Raw genomic sequence first — 24,316 nt, 5'->3', positions numbered from 1 at the left:
TAGTCTTACTGGCCTTTACATTTATAAGACATGATTTTAAAAATTTAATTGGAGGATAACTGCTTTATAATGCTGTGTTGGTTTCTGCCACACGTCAACATGAATCAGCCATAGGTATACATGCATTCTTATGCCTCAGACTAGGTTTGTCAGATCCTGTTTCCAGTGATAAGCTACAGTTTCTGGATCTGGAAATTCTTACTCTGGTGAAGAGTGACCTTCCTCAGATGCATGGGATACAAGAAAGGGGAAAAAAACAGAAAACTGGCTGGAACAGAACCAACTTTGGGTTTTTCACTCAGGCACGTTATTTGTAGTCACTTTTATTAGAACTATTGCAAAGGCTGATGACTTAGTGATAGTGAAGTTGTTCAGTCATGTCTGACTCTTTGTGACCCCATGGACTGTAGCCTACTATGCTCCTCTGTCCACAGGGATTTTCCAGGCAAGAGCACTGGAGTGGGTTGCCATTTCCTTCTCTAGGAAGGGATCTTCCTGACCCAGGGATCGAACCCAGGTCTCCCGCACTGTAGGCAGATGCTTTACCATCTGAGCCACCAGGGAAGTCTCTTAGGTCACCTGCAATTTTTCTCTTGGTGAAGTGTTATCTGACTAGGATAGATGGCAGCATGTCTAAGGTATCCCTATTTCTGAGAAAATCAGGTCCTAAATCAAGCACAAGAACAGGCTGGCCCCAGTGGTCATATACGCTCCCCAGAAAGAGGATCCAATAGCGTGAGTGAGGATAATGTTTCATTCAAAGCCTCACAAAGATGACTAACTCCTCAAACCTGATGCCTCTGTGTCTTGGGAGATGCGGCCGCGGGACAGTCCTAACAACGAATGGTAATATGATGGTAAGCAAGAACTAAACACTCAACTAAGGCAGGACCTCTGACTATTTAAGGCTTAATGAACTTGGGGACACAAAGAAGGTACCAGAAGTTGTTGAAGGCAGAGAAGAAGCTGCAGGTCAGGAGCCCCATGCATCAATGTTGAGACGAAGCTGGGGAAACTCACTGCATAAAGGAACCTTAGCCAGGGTGCAAAGAGATCCCGACTTCCTTCAGGGGCAGAGCACTTGAGCACAGGCAAATGATATGCCTGAGTGAAAGACCCAAGGATGGCTCTGCTCTGTCTGGGGAATATCAGCCGCCACTATATCAGCAGGAGTGACCTGCTGTGCACACCCATGCTTGTATCACTGCTGCTGCTGCTGCTGCTAAGTTGGTTTCCTAAATCATCTCCCTGCTCCCCTTCTTGCTCCTTCTCATCCACTTACTACCCTACAGGCAGAGGAATCTTTTTAAAATGCAAATCTGATGCCCTAGTTAAGATTTCCTTTCATTCTAAGAGACACTACGCAGAATAACTTACTTACTCCTTAAAACATAGGAATAGGCAGAAATATTATCCCTATTTTGTAAATGAAAAGGCTGAGGCCTAGAGAAGTAACTTGCTCACAATCACACAGGTAGCAAGCAGCAGGTGTGGGGTTTGAACCTGGGCTGCTAACATTGCTTTATAGCAGTTTCCAGGCTTATGCTCCCTATCACTCGAAGACAGAATCTAGAATCTCTGACCTGATTTATGAGACCCTGCACGAGCTGAGCTGAGCTTAGTCGCTCAGTCGTGTCAAACTCTGTGCGACCTCATGGACTGTAGCCAGCCAGGCTCCTCTGTCCATGGGGATTCTCCTCCAACTTCACCTTATACCATGTTGTCACTCATGGGTCATGTTCCAGCTGTATATTCCTCACACACATTTGTACAACACGTGTATATGTGAGTACACATTTATATATGCACATACACTTACATATATACAGGTATAAATTATATACCTAAACATTTATATACATTTTCATGAATATATAAGAGGCTTTTTGGTACACTAATTAACACAGACCCTAGGGCCAAATAGCACTGATTCACATTCTGACTCTGCCACTTATTAGCTGTGGGATCTCTAATAGTTACTTTCAATATTTCTAAGTGTCCTTATCTAACAAAATGCAAAGATAGAATTTACCTCCTAGGCTCCTAGGAAAGATTAAACAAGTTAATATACATACTGCACTTAGAATAAGTGCCTGGCAGGCAGTGAGTGCTACATAAAGTTCCTTCCCAAATTTGCTTATGAAAATTTGTTCCTTTTGCCAGAAATGGTCTTCTTATTAACTTGGCCATCTACCAAGCCTTCAGAATTTGGCCCAGACTGGTACCAGTTCCTCAGCTGGCCTTCCTGTGCCTCTAGGTTCCACGAGGCATCCCCATCATGCGTGCCCTGAGCTCTGTGCATTTCCTCTGCAGCAAGCATCACCCTGGTCAGCATCGTGATGACTGTGATGACTGTATTTTCTGTGAGACTGTAAACTCCCTGAGGGCAGGGACTAGGTGTGTTTTCAACACTAGAATATCTTCTGCATGCACCACTTGGCCTAAGCAGAGCAGAGGCTCAATAACTGTCTGTGAATAAATGAGTGAAGCCCACGGGACCCAAGTGCCATAACCTGCCCTGGGGATGTGGAATTATGAGGAAGCAAGAAAAGGAGTCTGGACCTGAAGGACACAGGCACAGGACTGTTCTTCAGAGGGGGTATCTAGAGGCACCTCTAGATAGAGCAGCAGTGACAGAAAGGTGATGTGGCCTGCCAATACAGACAGAAGGTCGAGGCGTCATAATTTTGGGAGCTGAGAGGAAACAAGATTGGGCTGAAGAAACACTTTGCTTTATAGATAAGAAAACTGGGCTTCAGTTACTTTGTCAGTTGTTTATAACTGCTTATTGACAGAGCAGACCTCTTAAATGAATGTTCTTCAACTGTGCAAAGACTTGTTAAAAGGTCTCCTCTCCTTTCTATAAGAAATAGAAAATAAGGATGGAAAGAAATAGCTACCATGTGTTCAGAGTTTGAGAAAGACTTCATGGTGATTGGACCGGACTGGGTTACTTAAGTGTCACCTGGAAATGGGGATCTCTCATTCTATTTATTGAGGGACTAATCCTCTTGGGTGATTTCCAGAGTTTGTGTAAGGGACAGTCACAATTTAGCAGAGTTACATGTTCAGCAAAGTACAGCTCCTCCAATACATTCTGGAGTTTCCCACAATGCCACTGCTCTACAGACGATCAGCTATGTGCACAAAGTAAAGGAGGAACAAAAATCCTGTCTCGGGAAGTCAGGCCTGAGAATTCTAGAGGTGCCATTCCATACTGCAGAAATGTTGAGCCAGTATTTACAGTTCAGCTGGAGCAAGGAAGGTCAATGGTGACATAATGCTTTTCTTTCCTTTTATCACCTCTACTATCTACTAATCTTCCTTTCCCTCTTTTTATAAACTGGCTCATGGATGGGAGCAGGATGATGTAACACGCTTATAAGACTTTTACAGAATAGCAGTCTTGGTAAGACCTGCCCAGGCTTTGACAGACAGAACTGAAATGCGAAGCAAGCTAGACAAATTGAAGTGCTGGCCTGAGTGAAATGATGTGTGATTCAATAAGGGGAGATGCGTTTCACTTTAGAAAGAAGCACACACTTGATTAATGGAAAATGGAAAAGGAGTGATTAGTTGACAATGTGGAGAAAGGACCAAGGGCATGACAACACATCCTGTCAATTACAAAGCCCATGATGTATTTTGGCAACTCGGGAAGCAAAATGCATTTTGAGATTCTTGAGCAGGCAGACAGTCAGGAGGGAAAAATGAATATAGAGGAGACTGGGCTCAACTGAACTTGAGGGTGGTGGTGCAAGAAGGTGCAGTAGAGGAAAAGCATGTCAACACAACTGATGATGGACCCTCAGTGTGAGACTAAGGAATTGACTGGTTCAGTAATTATTAGTAAGGTCAAACTAATAATAAGACTCACATAATTTCACTGATCTGTGTACATCTTGGATGGACACAGAGAATATAACTTATTTTGTCTAAAGTTGGTTTGGTCTTCTGTCTAAGTCTCTATCCTCTGGTTATCAGGATAAAATGAGCTTCTGTTCTATTCAGTTTAAACCCTAGTTTGAATTGCTATTTCCAAGGACTCTTTACTAAGTGCTTATTCTTTTTTGAATCAAGATGCTGACTCTTGGAAAAACTGCAGCTTCCCCATCCCCTCCTTCTTTTCCTAAGATGATGTCTGGGTGGCCTCATATCCTGAAAGGGAAAAATGGATCACCAGGGCACAGTCCCAGGTGATGGCCATCACTGGCAGCATGGCTGGTTGGGGCAGCTCTAACCTAGGTATACTGGCCTTTCCCTCTCAGATTGGTCAGAGCCTGGTACTACCCTGCAGCCAACTACGGCCACCCTGCCCTGCTGAGGATGAGGAATCCAGGCCTTGGGCCCACCCTCCATCCAGTGTTTCCACCCTAGGAGAGGTGTGTTCACCTCTGCCTGTCCTCGAGAATAACAGCAGCTCTGTCTCAGCATGTGTGATACACGGTAATTGAGGGCAGCTTGAGAAGGTGAATCTCATGGCCGCCTGTTGCCATTGCCATCTGCGGCCACATCTGGGTCTGCTGGCAGAGGCAGGGGCAGAGCGGGGACTGCTGTGAGGCCAGCTCTTTCCAGAGTCCTAAGCAGAGAGCAGAGGCAAGCTGTTCTCATTTATCTAACCCACCTCCCCTTTTCTGAAGCCCAGCTCCGAGAAAGGGGATGGGCTAGCAAGTCTACTGAACTCTGCCCCTCTGTCTCCTTCATCATTTTCCTAGAGACCGCGTCAGGCGGGTCCTAGCTCTGCCTTACTGACAAGCTGGGCCTTCTTCTCTACGTAGCAGATCTCCAGGGTCAGAGTCCTCAGTGCTGACTGATATGCTAAATAAGTGATTTAAGGAATTTATCTTCTTACAAGCTAATAGTGTGACTTCCAAGGTTTTTGTCTGGCTGCATAAGCCTTTCTTGTGTACAAGACATATTTCTTGAATATTCTTCCTATTCACATTCCTTCTGCACCAGACACAAAGTACCACCCCAGACAGATGTCTTGATCAAAGGCCTTTTACCATATTAAAAAAAGGCAAAGGAAAAATGCATGTGAATAATTTCATTATGCCAGATTCTTAATCAAGAGAAAGACTTAAAATAGGGATTAAAAAAAAAAAAAAGAACATTGGTTAAGTGCTTTCCACATGCCAGGTATGCTGTGTTCTCTCACTGAATTCTCATAGCAATCCTGGAAGATAAGAACTATCCCATTCATTTTTCAGAGGGGTCAGCTGTGTGGCAAAATGATCAAACAATTTCCCCAGACTCACAGGATAATTTGCAGACCTAGAATTTGAGTTCTAGTCTTTCTAACAGAAAAACATATGCCATTTCCACTATATCCCATAAATTACGTAAAGTGTTATATCCTACTGAATACAAAGCATCACCAGTAGTAGGCTGCTCTAATATCGTACATTTCACTAAAATAGAAATGCACTGTCAATTACACCATGACACACTATTTGTAAGACAAATACTAATTTCTGAGATGAAAAAACATGCATCTTAGAATGAATGAAATTTGGTAAATACAGTTCAAAGAAGATTATGTGAGTAGCTGCTGTGTATAGTCTGGATCAGAACACAACACAACCCAGGGTAAGGAAAGATCAAGAAAATGTTACCATAGACATTCAGCTATCAAGATATGGAAGCCTGAGTAAAGACAGAGCCCTGTGAAATCAAAAGACGGTGAACTACTAGGAAACACTATGTCCAGTGAATCAAAGGGAACAGCTATTTGGATCTAGGTTGTAAAGGGTGTAGAATGGACTGTGAGCCAAGATTTTAAAGTCTAGAAGACTGAAGAATGGTAACAACTGGGAAACTGGGCAAAGGGAGAAAGATGGGTTCCATTTTTGATACTTTAACATCAAAAAACAATTCAATTCTGTTTAGTTGCTCAGTTGTGTCCGAATCTGTGACCCCCATGGACTGCAGCACACCAGGCTTCCCTGTCCATCACCAACTCCCAGAGCTTGCTCAAACTCATGTCCATTGAGTTGGTGATGCCATCCAACCATCTCATCCTCTGTTGTCCCCTTCTCCTCTTGCCTTCAATCTTTCCCAGCATCAGGGTCTTTTCAAAGGAGTCAGTTCTTTGCTTCAGGTGGCCTAAGTATTTGGAGCTTCAGCTTTGGCATCAGACCTTACAATGACTATTCGGGACTGATTTCCTTTAGGATTGACTGGTTTGATTTCCTTGCAGTTCAAGGGACTCTCAAGAGTCTTCTCCAACATCATAGTCCAAAAGCATCAATTTTTTGGTGCTCAGCTTTCTTTATGGTCCAACCCTCACATCCATACATGACTACTGGAAAAACCATAGCTTTGACTAGACGGACCTTCATTGGCAAAGTAATATCTCTGCTTTTTAATATGCTTCCTAGGTTGGTCACAGCTTTTCTTCCAAGGAGCAAGTGTCTTTCAATTTCATGGCTGCAGTCACTATCTGCAGTGGTTTTGGAGCCTAAGAAAATAAAGTCTCTTACTGTTTCCATTGTTTCCCCATCTATTTGCCATGAAGTGATGGGACAGAATGCCAGATCTTGGATTTTTGACTGTTGAGCTTTAAGCCAGCTTTTTCCACTCTCCTCTTTCCCTTTCATCAGGAGACTCTTCAGTTCCTGTTCACTTTCTGCCATAAGGATGGTGTCATCTGCGTATCTGAGGTTATTGATGTTTCTCCTGGCAATCTTGATTCCAGCTTGTGCTTCATCCAGCCGGGCCTTTCTCATGATATACTCTATATATAAGTTAAATAAGCAGGGTGACAATATACAGCCTTGATGTACTCCTTTGCCAATTTTGAACCAGTCTGTTGTTCTATGTCTAACTGTTGCTTCTTGACCTGCATATAGATTTCTCAGGAGGCAGGTAAGGTGGTCTGGTATTCCCATCTCTTTCAGAATTTTCCACAGTTTATTGTGATCCACACAGTCAAAGGCTTTAGCATAGTCAATGAGGTGGAAGCATACGTAATTACCTTCCTGTAACTCTAGAGAGGAGCGGGTAGAGATGCTGACATGAGGCTCACTCACACAGGCACCAGCTTAGAAGATGACATCTAACTCAGGGTCTAGAGATGAAAAAAGGCAGATAGGTCTGGACCTGTGCTGCCAAAGGAAATATGAAGAGATGGAACCTCAGGCAAAGAAGAGAAAATTCTAAACCAAAGGGGCCTCAGGAAGCACCTTCACCAAGGATGAGCACTGGTCACTCTGGTGCCTTTAAGCAGTACCATAATGTCAACCATAATGTCAACGTGGGGCAGAGAGCAGGTTTGGCAAGGTCTTCCTGCTGACTGGAGCTGCAGAGTTCACTCACACTTCCCTACACACTAGGAACTCAACACTTGCCTGGCAGAGAGAAGGAAAAGGACTGGGCCAGCCCAGGAGTTCTTGCTCTGAAACCAAGTTGTTACAGATAATTGCAAGAGTTTTCGGGAAATTAAAAAAAAAATCCATATTTAGCAACACTGAAATAGGTAACAAATGGCACTTATCAAGACAAGGACTGTTCATCTAATTCTGGGAAATAAGCATTTCCATCACCTTCCTCTTTTAATTTCAAGTAAATTTAAGTCTTAAGATAGCAGGCAAATGAACTGCTTGACCATAAGCTTTAGTCTGTTGCCTCACTTAGTTACTTAGTCCCAATCCCACAGCATATTTGAAAGTTGCATTAACTATTCCAGGTTATGAACCTGACAGCTGCAGAAAGTTGCTCACCATCCAGTTCTACAAGAATTAAGTCATTAGCCACTGGAGTCACTGGCCTTCAACATACCCTGAAAGGAGACTGGAGCCCTCTGTATTCTGGGGAACCTGGTGGGATAGGCCTTCATATAAATTTTATGAACCTGGATTTTTGCATCTTTCCATAGTTACAAAAGCACTAAAGTCATTACTTAAGATACCTGTTCCTGGTGACCAGAAGCAACCTTCTACTGAGATGCATGGTTTATTGCATGCTCATTACTTTGCCAAAATCACAGATGTACCCATCTCCCCTTACCCCTTGGGACAGTTTCTCAGAGCTCTCTGAGAGGCTGTCTCCTGGGCTACAGTCCGCAGTGAGACACCAAAAAACATGATTCATGGCTTTTACACTGTGTGTGTGTGTTTTGTTGTTGACATACTCTACTGATGCAGTGTCCCAAAGTGATTAAATATCAGTTACTAATGTGAATAGTGAGAAATTATTTTCTGAATCATCATCTGGATTTTTTTAAACATGTTCAAATGAATTTCAATCCCCACTTCAGCTCCTCTAATGAAGTCTCTCCATCACCTGCAGCAGGACACATCCCTGGGCTCTCCTCGCTGTTAGAATGGCCTCACCCTGACCACTCCCTCTCGAACTTCACAGACCCACATGGAAGCCACTGACCACATACGGCTGCTGAGCACCTGAAATGTGGCCAGTCTGAATCAGGATGTGTTATGAGTATAAAATATGTACTCATATGTATGTTGAAATAAGCAACATAAAAATTACTGAGTTATCCTATATCCTTTTTTCACACTAAGTCTTCAAAGTCCAGTGTATATAAGGCTGTATATTGTCACCCTGCTTATTTAACTTCTATGAAGAGTACATCCTGAGAAAAGCTGGGCTGGAAGAAGCACAAGCTGGAATCAAGATTGCTGGGAGAAATATCAATAACCTCAGATATGCAGATGACACCACCCTTATGGCAGAAAGTGAAGAGGAACTAAAAAGCCTCTTGATCACAGTAAAAGAGAAGAGTGAAAAAGTTGGCTTAAAGCTCAATATTCAGAAAACAAAGATCACGGCATCTGGTCCCATCACTTCATGGCAAACAGATGGGGAAACAGTGGAAACAGTGTCAGACTTTATTTTCTTGGGCTCCAAAATCACTAGATGGTGACTGCAGCCATGATATTAAAAGACGCTTACTCCTTGGAAGAAAAGTTATGACCAACCTAGATAGCATATTGAAAAGCAGAGACATTACTTTGCCAACAAAGGTCCATCTAGTCAAGGCTATGGTTTTTCCAGTCATGTATGACGCAAGAGTTGGACTGTGAAGAAAGCTGAGTGCCGAAGAATTGATGCTTTTGAACTGTGGTGTTGAAGAAGACTCTTGAGAGTCCCTTGGACTGCAAGGAGATCCAACCAGTCCATCCTAAAGGAGATTAGCCCTGCGTGTTCTTTGGAAGGACTGATGCTAAAGCTGAAACTCCAGTACTTTGGCCACCTCATGCGAAGAGTTGACTCATTGGAAAAGACTCTGATGCTGGGAGGGATTGGCGGCAGGAGGAGAAGGTGACGACAGAGGATGAGATGGCTGGATGGCATCACCAACTTGATGGGCATGAGTTTGAGTGAACTCCGGGAGATGGTGATGGACAGGGAGGCCTGGTGTGCTGCGATTCATGGGGTCGCAGAGTCAGTCACGAATGAGCGACTGAACTGAACTGATATGTTGAAATGATGCTTTGGATATAAAATGACTTAAATAAAATACATTCTTAAAAAATTTTTTTTTCCTTTTACTTTTTAAAATGTAGTTGGAAAATTTAATTGCATTTGTGACTTGTACCTGTGCCTCCCATTATATTTCTTTTGCACAGCCCTGGTCAAGACTCTCAGCTTCTGGGTCTTTTTCATTTAATCAATCAATTCACTGTAATCAACATTTATTATGTATATAAGATGAAATAGGGTCTCTAAAAAAGACTGGTGATAAAAATATATAAATAATATGACTTCTGACCTCAAGGAGCTTCCAGTTAGTGGGAAAAAAAAAAACACCTTTAAAAAGCAATTAAAGCAATATGATACATGCTATTAAAGTAGAAAATTTTCTAGTCATTGGCATGGGGGACAATTTAAGGGTACACCACACAGAGGGCACAGTGAGTCTGGAGACTCAGGGGAATAAAAAGAATCTATTTGGGAAACTGAACATAGATTGTTGTTACTGAGTCACTAAGTCATGTCTGACTCTTTCCAATCCCATGCACTGTAGCCTGCCAGACTACTCTGTCCATGGGATTCCCAGGCAAGAATACTGGAGTGGGTTGCCATTTCCTTCTCCAAGGGATCTTCCCGACCCAGGGATCAAGCCCAGGTCTCCTGTATTGCAAGTAGATTCTTTAACACTGAGCCACCGGGGAAGCCCACAAATATAGATTATAAAGGCTAAAACAGGCTGCCTGTGGAGGAGGGGCCAGACAGGACTCGGTAGTAGACTGGGGTGGGCAATGGGGGAAATGGAAAAGAGAACCTCGCACTTCAGGCTGAGAAGTACAAAACGTGTCTTGTGGATGAAAGAGTCGATTTGTATTTCAGAGATACCACAGCAGTAATACGATGGAGGAGGTCCGGGGATGGAGGGATTGATGTTGGGAAGGAGAAGGAGGAGATGAAGGTAAACAGGCAAGCAAGATAATCTACTGAATAATCAAGGTGACAGTAATACAGACTAGGACAGACGGCACAGACTGAAGAAATACTTAGGAGGAAAATCCGCAGGTATTTGGGGTTTAATGGATGCTAAAGGTGAAGAAAAGAAGACAGGATTACTAAGAAGAAGTGAAGTGAAAGTCGCTCAGTCATGTCTGACTCTTTGTGACTCCATGTCTGGAGTGGGTAGCCTTTCCCTTCTCCAGGGGATCTTCCTAACCCAGGGATCGAACCCAGCTTTCCCGCATTGCGGGCGAATTCTTTACTGGTTAAGCCACAAGGGAAGTCCAAGAATAACTGGAGTGGGTAGCCTATCCCTTCTGCAGGGAATCTTCCCGACCCAGGAATCGAACTGGGGTCTCCTGCATGGCAGGTGGATTCTTTACCAACTGAGCTATCAGGAAAGCCCTGGTTTCTAAGATGATGTGAGATAAATATGAGATGCGTGCTCAAAATGTTTGCTATCAGAAGGAATTCTTAAGAAATGATACTAAGTTGAGTGGCTGGACTGAAATGAAATTGCTTTCAAAATGCACCAGCAGCTAAGTGCCCAGATCAATCAGGTACTGTTAGAGGTCCCTGCCCTCATCAGGTGTACTCCTGCTCAGGGTACCTGCAGTGCTGGGATGGGGGAGACTGCTAAGAATTCAGGCAAGAGAAAGGGGATATTTGGGAATCTGAAAAAAACTTCTTAGAAAGCAAGGCCTGGAGCTGGATTCTGAAGGGCAGGAAGCACAGGAGAAAGAGTATTTGTAATAAGAAAGGAAAACTGAAACAGATGCAGCAAATGAGCTTTTAAAGTCAGGAATGACTAAATGGCAAGATGCGCTCCAAGGACAGGTCGAGGATGGCCTGTTTATTCTGGGAAGAATGGGTGGATGAAGGTGGAAAGACAGCTGGGATCCTAGTATAGAGGGAGCCTGTAAGCAGCAGGGAGCCACTGTAAGGTTTTAAGCAAAGAAACTGACAACCTTACATTTAAGTATGGTTACTCTGGTAATGTATAGGAAAACTCACGTAGGACGATGGTGTAAGGCAGTTCTGCTGACACACTTTTACCAAATCCAGTAAATGTTGAATCTTCTTCCCAAGCCCTGGGGACTTAAAAATAAGTGAGGACTAGTCTCTTCCTCTAGGACTTGCAACCTACTGTGGGTAAGCAGAGACCAAGATAAGTTAGGATTGTCTTTGCTCATTTGATTTTTTGAAGCAATGAGTGTTAGATCAGGGGCTTAGCAGTGAGAATGGACAGAAAGCATCTGAAAGCAAGATGGATGGCCCGTGGACATATAATTAAAGCCCTTTATTTACTGGGTCCTGTACCACCTGCTTTTACCCCAATCTGACTTTATTTTTCCCCATTTATTTCCCTGTTCTTCCTTTCTATCCTCTTTTCCATAGCCATGGACACTTACCGAACACTGGCCAATCAAATAACCTCTTACTTACATACCCTGTCTTTCCCTGAGCCACGTATGCTTTCTACTCTGAGTAGGTTTGACATTCTTTTTATTCAATGGTCCCAACTCTGAGCAGTCAACTAGGTATATATCACACATGGAATTAGCTGAAGTTCATGAATTAGCTGATGCATTTTCATTAAAAATCTTATTTTAGGGACTTCCCTGGTGGTGTGATTAAGAATTTGCCTTGCAATGCAGGGGACAAGGGTTTGACCCATGGTCGGGGGACCAGGAGCTCATATGCCAAGGGGCAACTAGGCCTGTGCACCACAACTACTGAGCCTACACTCTAGAGCCCAGAAGATGAAACGACTAAAGCCCATGTGCCCCAGAGCCTGTGCCCATGCAACAAGGGAAGCCAATGCAAAGGGAAGCCCATGTACTGCCACTAGAGAAAGCCCACATGCAGCAACCAGGAGCCAGGGCAGCCAAAAAACTCTTAGTTTAGATTAAAAAATAAAAGAAATACTAAATACTAATACTAAGTAAAAGAAATACTAAAACAGTTTGGAGAAGGAAATGGCAACCCACACCAGTGTTCTTGCCTGGAGAATCCCAGGGACGGGGGAGCCTGGTGGGCTGCCGACTATGGGGTCGCACAGAATCGGACATGACTGAAGCGGCTTAGCAGCAGCAGCAAACAGTTTGTCAAACAGGCACAGAGATAAAAGTACATGACACTGTTAAAGTGTAACTCCACAGTCTATCAACTTAGTTCAATAAAGATTTAACCCCAAATGGCTCACTATGTGTCAGCTACTTGATTACTGGGATAAGTTGAATAAGACACAATTCCAGTCCTGAGAACTTTGAGACTTTATAGACAGGTGATGAAAAATTCATCTAACCAGATATCTGCTAACTGCTCATTCTAGTCTGTACAATGATTCCTTACTTGCACCATCTTCCTGCTTCTGCCATCACTTCCCACCCCTTACTAGCTCCCTGAACCTGTTAAACATAAATCATATCATGTCTTCCCCCTCTTACTGAGGAAAACTGTAAGTCCTTAATCTTAGTCCGTAAATTTCCATATGATCTGCCTTTGATGTCATCTCCTACAATCATTTCCCTTACTCAACTCTATTACTACTCAGCCTTTTTAACAAGACCAGAATGTTCTGAACACATTCTCATCAAAACCCCTTTTCTAGTTGCCTATATCTGGGATTTTCCTTCCAAAACATCTGCATGATTTTCTCTATCACTTTCTGGAGATATCTGCTCAAAGGCTGAGCAGATATGACTGAGTCCTTCTCTGACCACCCAGTATTCCCTACCTCCCTTTATCATGCTTTACTTTTTAAAAAAGCATTTATTCAATAAAATGCATCTATTACCACTGGAATTTGCCATTTATTGTCTGCCTCTCTCAACAATATTCAAAGCTCCACAGAAAGAGGGTCTGATGATTTCTTCCTGTATTCCCAGCACTTGGAATGTTGTCTGGCATGTTGCTGATGGTCAACAAACACTTCTTAAATGAACCAGATGAATGACTGGAAGTTATGCACAGGGTTTTAGGGGATCCGGGTATGTGGCATAAGCCGAGAGGAATAGGGCTATCAGAGAATGATTCTTTAAGCAGATAATGGTTGGGCTGAGACTTCACTCATTCAACTCATTGTTTTGGAGTGTTACTATGAGCCAGGCATTATTCTAGGATCAGGATATGTAGCTGTCATGAAGACAGACAAGTCTCTGTACTTGTGGAACAATCTTGAGAGAAAGATTGTTTCTTGCTTCTTGAAGCAAGAGAGCCAATACAAGAGTAAACAAGAAAAATATCCAACACTGACATATGCTATGCAAAGAACTAAAATAGGATGATATAAAAGAGAGCACACCTAGGGGCTTATTTCAGATTGAGTCATTATAGAAGCATCTCTAGGAAATGACGTTTAAGCAGAGACTTGAAGAACAGTAAGAAAGCACCCATGTAAAGATGAAGCAGTGAGCATTCCTACAGAGAGAACAGCCAGATCAAAATCCTTAAATGGGAATAGGCTTGAAGTCTTCAGGGAACCAAATGGAAAGACACACAGTTGCAGAGAAGTGGGCAAGAACAAGAGGGGCATGACTTAAGGTGAGGCAGGAAGAATCTCCATGAGTAGGACTTAGGAGGTGAAGCAGAGGAAGTACCAGAAGAAAAGCACTGTAGGCAGTGAGAACAGCAAAGGCAAGAAGGCATGAAATAGCTTGGTATGTCTGAGTAATTCTAGGAAATACATTTCTCCTGTGTTCAGTGCACAAAGATGGAATTCAGGACTCGGTACAGGTAAACTATTTTTTTTTTTTTGTCATGAAGCTTCTGGCATATTCTGCTGCAGTTGGAAAAGAGAACCATTTCTTTATGGTTCCAAGAACCATACACAGTGAGCCCAACACAGCCTCCGCAAGATCTATAATCAACCTATAAGGGAAGACTATGCTAAGAGGTGTATTCTTAGATTCAGATATTATGTACTTGAGCTTAGAAGCCTGGAAGGTAAAGAGCAAATACAACCTCAGATTTGTAAGCTGTGACAACTCATTTTAGATAGTGAAGGACCAGAAAGTGAAAGTGAAAGTCACTCAGTCTTGTCCAACTCTTTGTGACCCCATGCACTCTACAGTCCATGGGGTTTTTCAGGCCAGAACACTGGAGTGGGTAGTCTTTCTCTTCTCCAGGGGATCTTCCCAACCCAGGGATCAAACCCAGGTCTCCTTTCTTGCAGCATGGAATTCTTCAGGCCAGAACACTGGAGTGGGTAGTCTTTCCCTTCTCCAGGGGATCTTCCCAACCCAGGGATCGAACCCTGGTCTCTTTTCTTGCAGCTGGAATCTTTACCAGCTGAGCCACAAGGGAAGTCCAAGAATACTGGAGTGGGTAGCCTATCCCTTCTTCAGGGGATGTTCCTGACCCAGGAACCAAACCGGGATCTCTTGCATTGCAGGCGGATTCTTTACCAACTGAGCTATGAGAGAAGCCTGTGAAGGACAAGGGGGTGGGTTAAATCACTCGCAGTCAAGACCTGGGAGTCAAAAAAAAAAAAAAAAAAAAAAGAGTTGGGAGTCAATTCCACGCCATACTTTACTCAATGCTGTTTTCCCTGCTGTGAGCCTCTCATCAATGGATTCAATATACTTGCCTGGAATGATCCTTGTCATTAATTTCTTCTAGGGACCTTGCCTTCTACATTTTTCCCTTGGCTTTATTTGTCTTCTCCTGTTCAGTTCAGTCGCTCAGTCGTGTCCGACTCTTTGCGACCCCATGAATTGCAGCACGCCAGGCCTCCCTGTCCATCACCATCTCCCGGAGTTCACTCAGACTCGTGTCCATCGAGTCAGTGATGCCATCCAGCTATCTCATCCTCTGTCGTCCCCTTCTCCTCCTGCCCCCAATCCCTCCCAGCATCAAAGTCTTTTCCAATGAGTCAACTCTTCACATGAGGTGGCCAAAGTACTGGAGTTTCAGCTTTAGCATCATTCCTTCCAAAGAAATCCCAGGGTTGGTCTTCTCCTGTATCTGCTTATAATTTCAAAAATGTGTATTTTTTCCCCTTCACCTAATCCTAATCAATTTCATGTTTTATGGCAGCTGTTCTGCAACTCAACCTTCTACTAACAAAAGTGATGAAAACCCAAATAAACTCAAAGATGGGATTGATATGTTAGACATATTTCTTTATACTAACTGAATCCCAAAGGAATGTCTTAGTTTTTGGAAACTCTGACATATCATCTTTTTTTTTTTTTAACAGTCGAGACCCTGTTATCAGTAGAATCCAAGGAATACTTGGGTTATATACTAACTGAGACCCCAAGGAATGTCTTAGTCTTTGGAAACTTCAACATATCTTTTTTTTTTTTTTAAACGGTCGAGACCCTGTTATCAGTAGAACCAGAGTCCTTGTATAAAGTAGTGCTGATTTCACAACAAGGAATCTAGGTTCACAGTTTTTCAAGTAAACAGTGACTTATGAGTAACTCTTCAATATTTGTGTTGTATTAGCTTGTTGCTGATGGATACTAAGCATTAAGATTAAAGCCATTCTGAAACTATAATTTTATACATATTAGAAGGCATTATGAGGTATACCAAGATGAAATATTTACAGTTGACTCTTGAAATAACACAGGTTTTAACTGCATGGGTCCACTTATGTGTGGCTCTTTTTTACTAGTGAGTTCTATAGCATGAAATGATCCATGGTTGACTGAATCTGCAGCTATGGAGAGAAATGGCAGATACAGAGGGACTGTGGATGCAGAGGGCTGACTGTAAAGTTACACATGGATTTTCAACTGTGCAGAGGGTCAGCACCTCTAACCCCTGCATTGTTCAAGGGTCAACATTATTCAGGAAGAAACAAATGAAGGGTGAAATTTTCTTCCATTAACAATGGCACATTTTGTACTCTTACACTACAAACCTCTAGTCCATACTCCTTACTTAACAATGTAAACATGTAGTTCAGATAGCAGTTAAGATGTTCACTGTGAATGAGGTTAACAAATTCTCACTACATAATGCTATCTGTTGCAGGAGACATTTCCTTCAAAATATTTTGGATGTCCAGGATATGACCAGTGTCTCCTAGCACTTCTCTATTAGATGGTCAAATTGATGGTGGTCTACAATGCCAGGTTTATGAATTTCAGCAATGATGTGCACAGTTACAGCTTCTTGAAATGCTGATGATATTTTTTCTTGGTAAATGGTAAACTCTGAAATGCTTGGGAAAAAGGACATTTGACAATGTGAATAAAAACTAAAAGGTGAAGTGGAAGGCAAGGACTAGTCAAGATGCTAAAAAGAAGTACTTGTGAGAGGACTGATCCCAATTTGTATTTTTTTTTCTTTTCCTTTTTTTTTGGCTGGGCGGCTGCACAGCTTGCAGGATCTTAGTTCCCTGACTCATTCTCCCTGACTTAGTTCCCATTACTCATCACTATTGGACTGAACCCATACCCTCGGCAGTGGAAGCATGGTGCTCTAACCACTGGACTGCCAGGGAAATCCCAGTTTCAATTTTTAGATGCACAATGTTTCCTGAGATGCCAGTGTGAAGGCAGGTACTCTGCAACCTTCGCCTTTTTATGTTAGTGGAGGTTAGCAACAAAGCAAATAAACATGGTTCAAAGAAAAAGATGAGCCAGTAATGAGTAGGGTCCAAGAAGCAGAGAGTAAAAGTGCAAAACCTCAAAAATGATGAAATATTTTACTTCTATTTTCCAGTGTTTCTTTTCATCCATGCTTAAAGAAATGACATTTTTCAGAGCTTAAAACTTGTGTTTTATAATACCTAAGTTGTGACAAGAAACAAACATTAGTTGTTTAGCTGATAAAGTTAAATGTGAAATTAATATCATAGTTACCTGAAATTCTAATCCATAGTTTTCTCTGCAGAATTCTCTCAATTTAGGATACACATTTTCTTTTAGTGCCTGTCTTTCTGCTCCCGTGTCTGTGGTAGAAAAGCAAACACAGAAAGTGAGTTATGTCCACGTATGTAAAAGAAGCAGAAAAAAAGAAAGCTTACAAGTAAACATGACTATAATCAAGCTTGGGTGCTACACTGTGAAATGATGGGATATTTATCTACTGGAGGGGACTTGTTCTTCACAGACCAGGGAGAGCCGAGATCCCTCTACCAGGCACTACAGGACGGATGGGAGGCCCCTGGTAAGTTCTGCGGGTGCTGGCAGATCTGAGAATTCACAGCTGATTCTCTAGACCAATGGAGACCCTCACATCGATCTCTTAATAGCCACAACCACACTGACTTTCAAAGAGGGTAAAAGGAAAAATAAGACTACCAGGTGTAACTCCATTGAGTATAAATGTTTCAACACACACACATATAAGTTACTGATTTCCCAAAACATCTAGACTCTATCATTTCCTAAAGCATTTAGAAACAATAGCATCTGTGCAATCAGCACAATAATGAGGAGGGACAAACTGTAGGCATCAACATCTAAAAACTAGCAGATTCCACACAGGGTACTTGAAAACTTGCCAGTGGTTCAATAGTAATATCTCCACTCTGGGCTTAGGGACCTGTTACATCAGAGAGGGGACTGTTTTACCTGTGCCACAGTGTGTAAAAGCTTCAAAATTAAATATTTTAAAATTATCTATGTCATTAAAAGTACAAGAAGAAACAGAGAATCTGAAACCGGAAGAACCACAAAATATGTACGTATTTAAAGTTGAATGTTCTGCACAGAAAGGGATTCTAGATTCCATCTGTGCTGGACGATGCTCTGTATCAGTGATGATGCTATAAGATGCTTACAGCAAAGACAGACTTGCCCTCTCCAAGTAACTTCAGATGGAGATGAGAATCAGAGCTCTTCAAAATTAGGTTAATGTGTTATCTCATGAAAAGTTCCATTTGCTAAATGTACCTCAATCCCAGCCATAACCATGAAACATCTGCATGCCACATTTATAACTGAGGAACCAATTTAAAAGACTGTCCTTGTTATTCTCTAACAACATCTGTGCATACAAACTCAACCATATGCTGCATTGACCTACTCTACTTTCCTACTGTTCTCAAGCCTGTTTGAGAGGCAAACAACCAGTCCTGAGAGTCTGAGATGCAGCAGCAGCTCAACAGAGTGACAGGGACCAGTGTCCACAAGGGAACCAAAGATTCTATACAAGGTCTTTGAGATTACCCTGTGATCCAAACAAGTAGGGTCTTTTCCCACCATGGATCCAACATGGACCTAAGTCCACAGGACAAGCGAGAGGACCATGCTTGAGGAGGGCACACCTGAACAGTGACCAGGTGCTGTTATGGCCCCAGTGGAGGCAGGGAACTAAGCTTTCACATGATTTATATAATCTTGGCATCACATGTCCATCCTCTTTCACCCTGTTTTAAGGGTTGAAAACACGAACTCTGCAGTAAAACCGATAATATTCAATCCCTCTAAAAGGCAACAGATGTTCAAAACCCAGATAACAAAAAGTCACTTTAAAAATGATTACCTAATGTGAAATCTGGGAGTATATTAAATAAAGATTACTGGTAAGATATTAAAAAAACCTGTATTTTAATAATACATGAAAAAATTATGAAATGAAGAGCAGAAATCTGCTTCTTAAAAATGTTATTACTGTAAATTTTATTCCTGGGTACTAAGACTTAAATGTGTCTTAGTAAGAAGGCTAAGGCAGAAATCCAGTGTCTAATTACTAACATTCATTGAGTTCTTACTGTAGACTAGTAGTGTGCTAAGTAATTCTATGTGCATTTTCTTAGTCACTTCTGTCAACAGCCTATGAAATAGTAAGATTACTGGTCCATTTTTTATATAAGATGAAACAAATATAAAGCGGTTAAGAGACATGCTCGAAGTCATATGACCACTAAGTTGGAGAACTTGGATTTGAATCTAGAGAGCTAAATGTCACACTTTGCTCTAGCCATGGAAAATACGTAACTGTGCAAAGAATATTTGAAAATGACAAGTGCAATAACTTCCCTGAATGATTAAGGGATGCCAAAGTCCTAATACTTATGAAACAAAAATCTGAGTTATCCACTTCTCTTCACCTCTGACGCAAACCAAGCTCATCTCTCAGTTGAACCTTATCTTGCTGTTTCCATACTTGCCTCCATCCATCTATTCTCCAAAGAGCAGCCAGCCCAATCCTGTAAGAACAAGTCTGATCACATCACTCTCTCATTTAAAATCCTCCAGCACCTCTTGATGGAACTTGAGATGAAATCCCCACGCCTTACCTTGACTGTCCTCTCCCTCCCTAAGCTCATTTCTTGCCACTTGTCTAGTTCACATCACTCCAGCAGCACTGGTGTTCATTTGGTTTCTGGTTTACATTTTCACTCGTGACCTTTGCTCTAGCCATGACTTCCTCCTGGAATGCTCAATCCCATGATCATCTCATGGCGTCTCCTGTCACTCAAGTGTCAGCTTTAATGCCACCTTCTCAGAGGTCTCCCCTGAGCCCTCCAGCTACAGAAGCCCTCTCTACCACACCAGCTTCTTCAAATTCTCTGCACATTACTCATCACTACTGGCGACAGCTGTTTACCATCTGTATCCCCCACCTGCCACATGAGTTCAATGGGACTCAGAGCCTTTTTCTGTCTCTTTCACTGCTGCATCTCCAGTGACTAGAATCATACTCAGTTAAGGAAGGAGTAAATGAAAAAAAAATCCACAAAAGGACGAGTGATAAAACTGAGCTGACAGACAGTGCTTCTCTGAAATTACCTCCAGAAACAGAAAGGCTTCATACATTCCAATGTGTCATTGGTTGGATATAGAATCAACACTGTGAAATTCTGGGAAATAAATGATGGGGTTTAGAAAGTTGGCTTCATGAAGTAAGTGAATGAACTAAAATACTGATGTCTTTCCTGGTTTCTACGTTTCTGGCAAAATACTAATATTTTATCAAATTATGTTGAATGTTTCTAAAAATATGAGGGAAGTGTATGATAGACATTCTGTGTTATTACTTATAGTACAAAAGTGACTCAGATTTTCCTATATTTGTATTAATACAGGATGACTGGTTCTGGAAATGGAAAAGTAATTAAAATAGAATGGATTCATTATGTTGGGTGAAAGATAAGCTGGCTTAATTATACAAAAAACCTGATTCATACTGACAGCAAATCAGGATGGTTAGCAATTAAAAAAACAGTAGAATGTCATGGACAGGAAAAATTAAGTCACAGAATGTTGCCCATAAAAAGGGACCTCTTAAAAAAGTGTAGATCAAGACAAAGTATGTAATCATTTATTCTTCACCATCATTGTGTCCATTTGTATCTGCCCACCTTTGAAAAGATGCATAACACTTTAGTAGCACTGTAGAGGTTTATAAAGAGTTGCTTTCTGAATAGTTCCTCTCTGATTTCAGAATTAATGATGGTCTCTGTGCAGGATCTGAATTACCTTCAGGAAGAATACTAGTTGAGGGAGAATTATCAGTCAATGTAATTCAATATAATTGGGCTTCCCTGGTGGCTCAGAGGTTAAAGCGTCTGCCTCCAATGCGGGAGACTGGGGTTCGATCCCTGGGTTGGGAAGATCCCCTGGAGAAGGAAATGGTAACCCACTCCAGTATTCTTGCCTGGAGAATCCTATGGACGGAGAAGCCTGGTAGGCTACAGTCCGTGGGGTTGCAAAGAGTTGGACACAACAGAGCAACTTCACTTTCACTTTATCAGTCAACATCATTATCCTATTTCAAGTATGGTTTAGATTAATTACAAGTTTTTATTAAAAATAAGAGTGCCCAAACGGCCACATTGGATTGGAACTTCTTACTGCCTCCACTACCCACACTTATGGGGATGGACCTTAGGTGAAGTCACTTCCCTCCTGGCAGCCCAGAAAACTTATTTGGGATCTACCTGCAGCTGTTATTCCAGCCGGGTTTCCCAAGTTTCCCTACATCTCTTCTTGCCTGGATCCTCCCCCCTTTTCCTGGCCCCTTAGCCAGTAAACACTGCACATCTATCTGACTTCTGTCATCTGCGATGATTTCCTGTTTGGTGGCTTCCTAGAGGCTGCCTCATCCCCATGCCCTCCAAGTTTTCTGTGCCCGACCAGTCACCCTTACTGTTCCTCATTTCAATGTCACTAAATCCTGTCAATTTCATCATAATCATCTCTGAATCTGGCTATGCTTTTTTTTTTCTAATCTCTATTTTTGTACTCATCGTCTCAACTCTAAGAGTTCAAAAGTCTCCAATCTCATTGATCTGTTACTTGTCTCTCCTCATTCCAGCCTTATGCTCCACAGAACTGCTGGAGATAAATGCTAAGATAAAACAAAAGTGAAAACTAATTTGATCACTAAAAGCCTTGATTGGCATCTGTTGGCCTAGAGGATGAAGGCCAGAATGGTCAGCAGATGTAAATGTATCTCTGACCTAAGTTTCATCTTCTACCACTGTTTACCATGTACCCTCCAGAATATTTTTCAGATATTACTTGAACCTTGTCTTTACACATACTGCTTTCCATGCTCAGAATTCCCTATTTACTGCATCCCATTGTTTGGCACATTCAGACCCTCCTGAGTCCCAATCAAAAGCACTACAATTTGTGAACTCTTACTGGTTAGAGACAAGCATATCCTGGTCACCTCACAGCACTTTGCTCACCCCTATATAACACCATGCATTATGCTTTATTATAATATTTGTAATTTATTTTTAGTCTTTCTCCCCCATTAAACTTGTGAATTCATGAAAGGCAAAGACATCCTCATACATCTTCATATCACAGAAAATAGAGCAGACCCCAGCACACAGCTAGGACTCAATAAATGAAAAAGAAAATAGATGCTACTATAATTAAAACATTAATTAAACTCAAAGAATTATTTTATCTCCATAAAGTTAACATAAATGAATATTCAACTTTATCTTAAAGTAATAGTTGACTATGTTAATAGGATTAATAGCAATGTGTGAATCTGGGGTGATGTCAGAAAATAATGACAAAGTATGGCATAATAAGGAGTTTACTTAGCAAATACTCTTCCTAATTAGCAATAATAAAACTAGACAAAATTATCAAAGAGCATTTTAATGTAAATTAACCAAAGACCATGGGCATAAAACAAATTGGAACGTGATTATTAGTCAAAAGCAGCTGAACTTTGGATAAGAACAGTGGGAGTCTATGAGAGTCTTGCCTGGGGTTTCTCCCATCCCTCCTTAACCATTCCCTCTTTTAGACTCCATGTCAGAGAGGGTCAAGCTGTGAACATCAGCATCTTCACTGTCACAGAAAGCTCACCTGATTTGCAGCTGAGCCTGGGGAAACTCCATGTCCATGACCGCTGTTAGTAGTAGTCTCAGAAGCAGACAAACGGGGAAGCCCAGTGGCTCAGCTAGCCTGTGGCTTCACTCAAATTTTACAAGGAAATCAGTGAAATAAACAGCCATAAGACAGTCTTGATAAGCTCTCTGAAAATTCCTGGCTGAAGAAGGCTACCCACAGACATAAAAGATCAAAAGCTATCGACATGCTTCAGGCTGACTTTGAGCCTCGTACATGGAGCATGGAAACATGAGAAGGCCTGGTGGAAAAGTAAAAGCTGGGACAGATTAAGACACTCTGCACTAAACTTGGCATGTTTTGCACTTAATGAAATCAAAATCCATGTCAAAAGTTAAGAAATGCAACTAAAGCAATGGCTAGAGAGAAATCTATACCTTTGAAGACCTACAGCAGAAATGAAAGGTCTCAAACTGGTAACAGGATTCTACCTTAAGAAACCAGAAAAAGATGAAAGAAAGAAGACATACATATGGCCAAGAGGCATAGAAAAAGATGGTCAACATCACTGATTATTAAGGAAATGCAAATCAGAACCACGATGAAATATTACCTCACACCTGTCAGAATGGCTATTACCAAAAAGGCAACAAAGTAACTGCTGGAAAGGATGTAAAGAAAGGGGAACCCTCATGCACTGTTGGGGTGAATGTAAATTGGTGCAGCCACTATGGAAAACCCTATGGAGATTCCTCAGAGAATTAAATAGAACCACTATGCGATCCAGCAATTCCACTACTGGATATTTATCAAAAAACTCAAACACTATTTAGAAAAGATATACACACCTCTATGTTCACTGACACATTATTTATAATGTCTAAGATATGAGTGTGACCTAATGTCCATTCGTAGATGAATGGATAAAGAAGATGTGGTATACATACATATAATGGAATATTACTCAGCCATAAATAAGAATGAAATCTTGTCATTTGCAACAATATGGATGGATCTACAGGGTATTGCACTAAGTGAAATAAGTCAGATAAAGACAAATACTATGTGATTTCACTTATATATAGAATCTAAAAGACAAAACAAATGAACAAACACAACAAATCAGAAACAGTTAAAGATACCAGGAACAAACAGGTGATTGCTAGAGGAGATGGGATGGCGGGGCAGGGGCCAGAAATAGGTGAGTGAGATTAAAGAGGTACAAACTCCCAGCTACAAAATACATGAGTGATGAGTATGAAGTATACAGTGTAAGGAATATAGTTAACAACTAAAGAACGCCTTTGTGGTGACATACCACAGCTAGACATTGTGGTGATCATTCTCAGATGTACAGAAAACAATCACGATGGTGTAATAAGAGCTGACAGTGTCGCAGGTCAATTTGTGGTTACCAGAGATGGGGGTAGACGGAGGTGGTAGGTGAAGGTAGTCCAAAGTGCTACAGACTCCAAGACAGAGAAGTACTAGAGATGTAATGTACAACATAATAAAGATATTCAACACTCCTGTATGTTATACATAAAAGTTAAGAGAGTAAATCCTAGGAGTTCTCATCACATGCACAAAAAGTAGTTTTCGATCTTTAACTCTGTATCTATATGAGATGATGGATATTCACTAAACTTACTGTAGTAATT

At 41.6% G+C, this 24,316-nt stretch overlaps 1 protein-coding gene across 1 annotated transcript in view; it reads right to left on the bottom strand.

The window, feature by feature from the left end:
• NWD2 (NACHT and WD repeat domain containing 2) overlaps positions 1-24,316 on the bottom strand; it is a 234,048-nt gene that overhangs the window by 126,525 nt on the left and 83,207 nt on the right. The window contains exon 2 of the mRNA XM_004009760.6: positions 17,250-17,338. Within this exon, the coding sequence (XP_004009809.4) occupies positions 17,250-17,338 (89 nt within the window). The remainder of the gene's footprint in view (positions 1-17,249; positions 17,339-24,316) is intronic.

The sequence above is a fragment of the Ovis aries genome, chromosome 6 (genome assembly GCF_016772045.2).
Source record: "Ovis aries strain OAR_USU_Benz2616 breed Rambouillet chromosome 6, ARS-UI_Ramb_v3.0, whole genome shotgun sequence".
Lineage (NCBI taxonomy): Eukaryota > Metazoa > Chordata > Mammalia > Artiodactyla > Bovidae > Ovis > Ovis aries.
The sequence above is the reverse complement of the archived record's forward strand: the minus strand, read 5'-3'. Positions and strand labels throughout refer to the sequence as shown.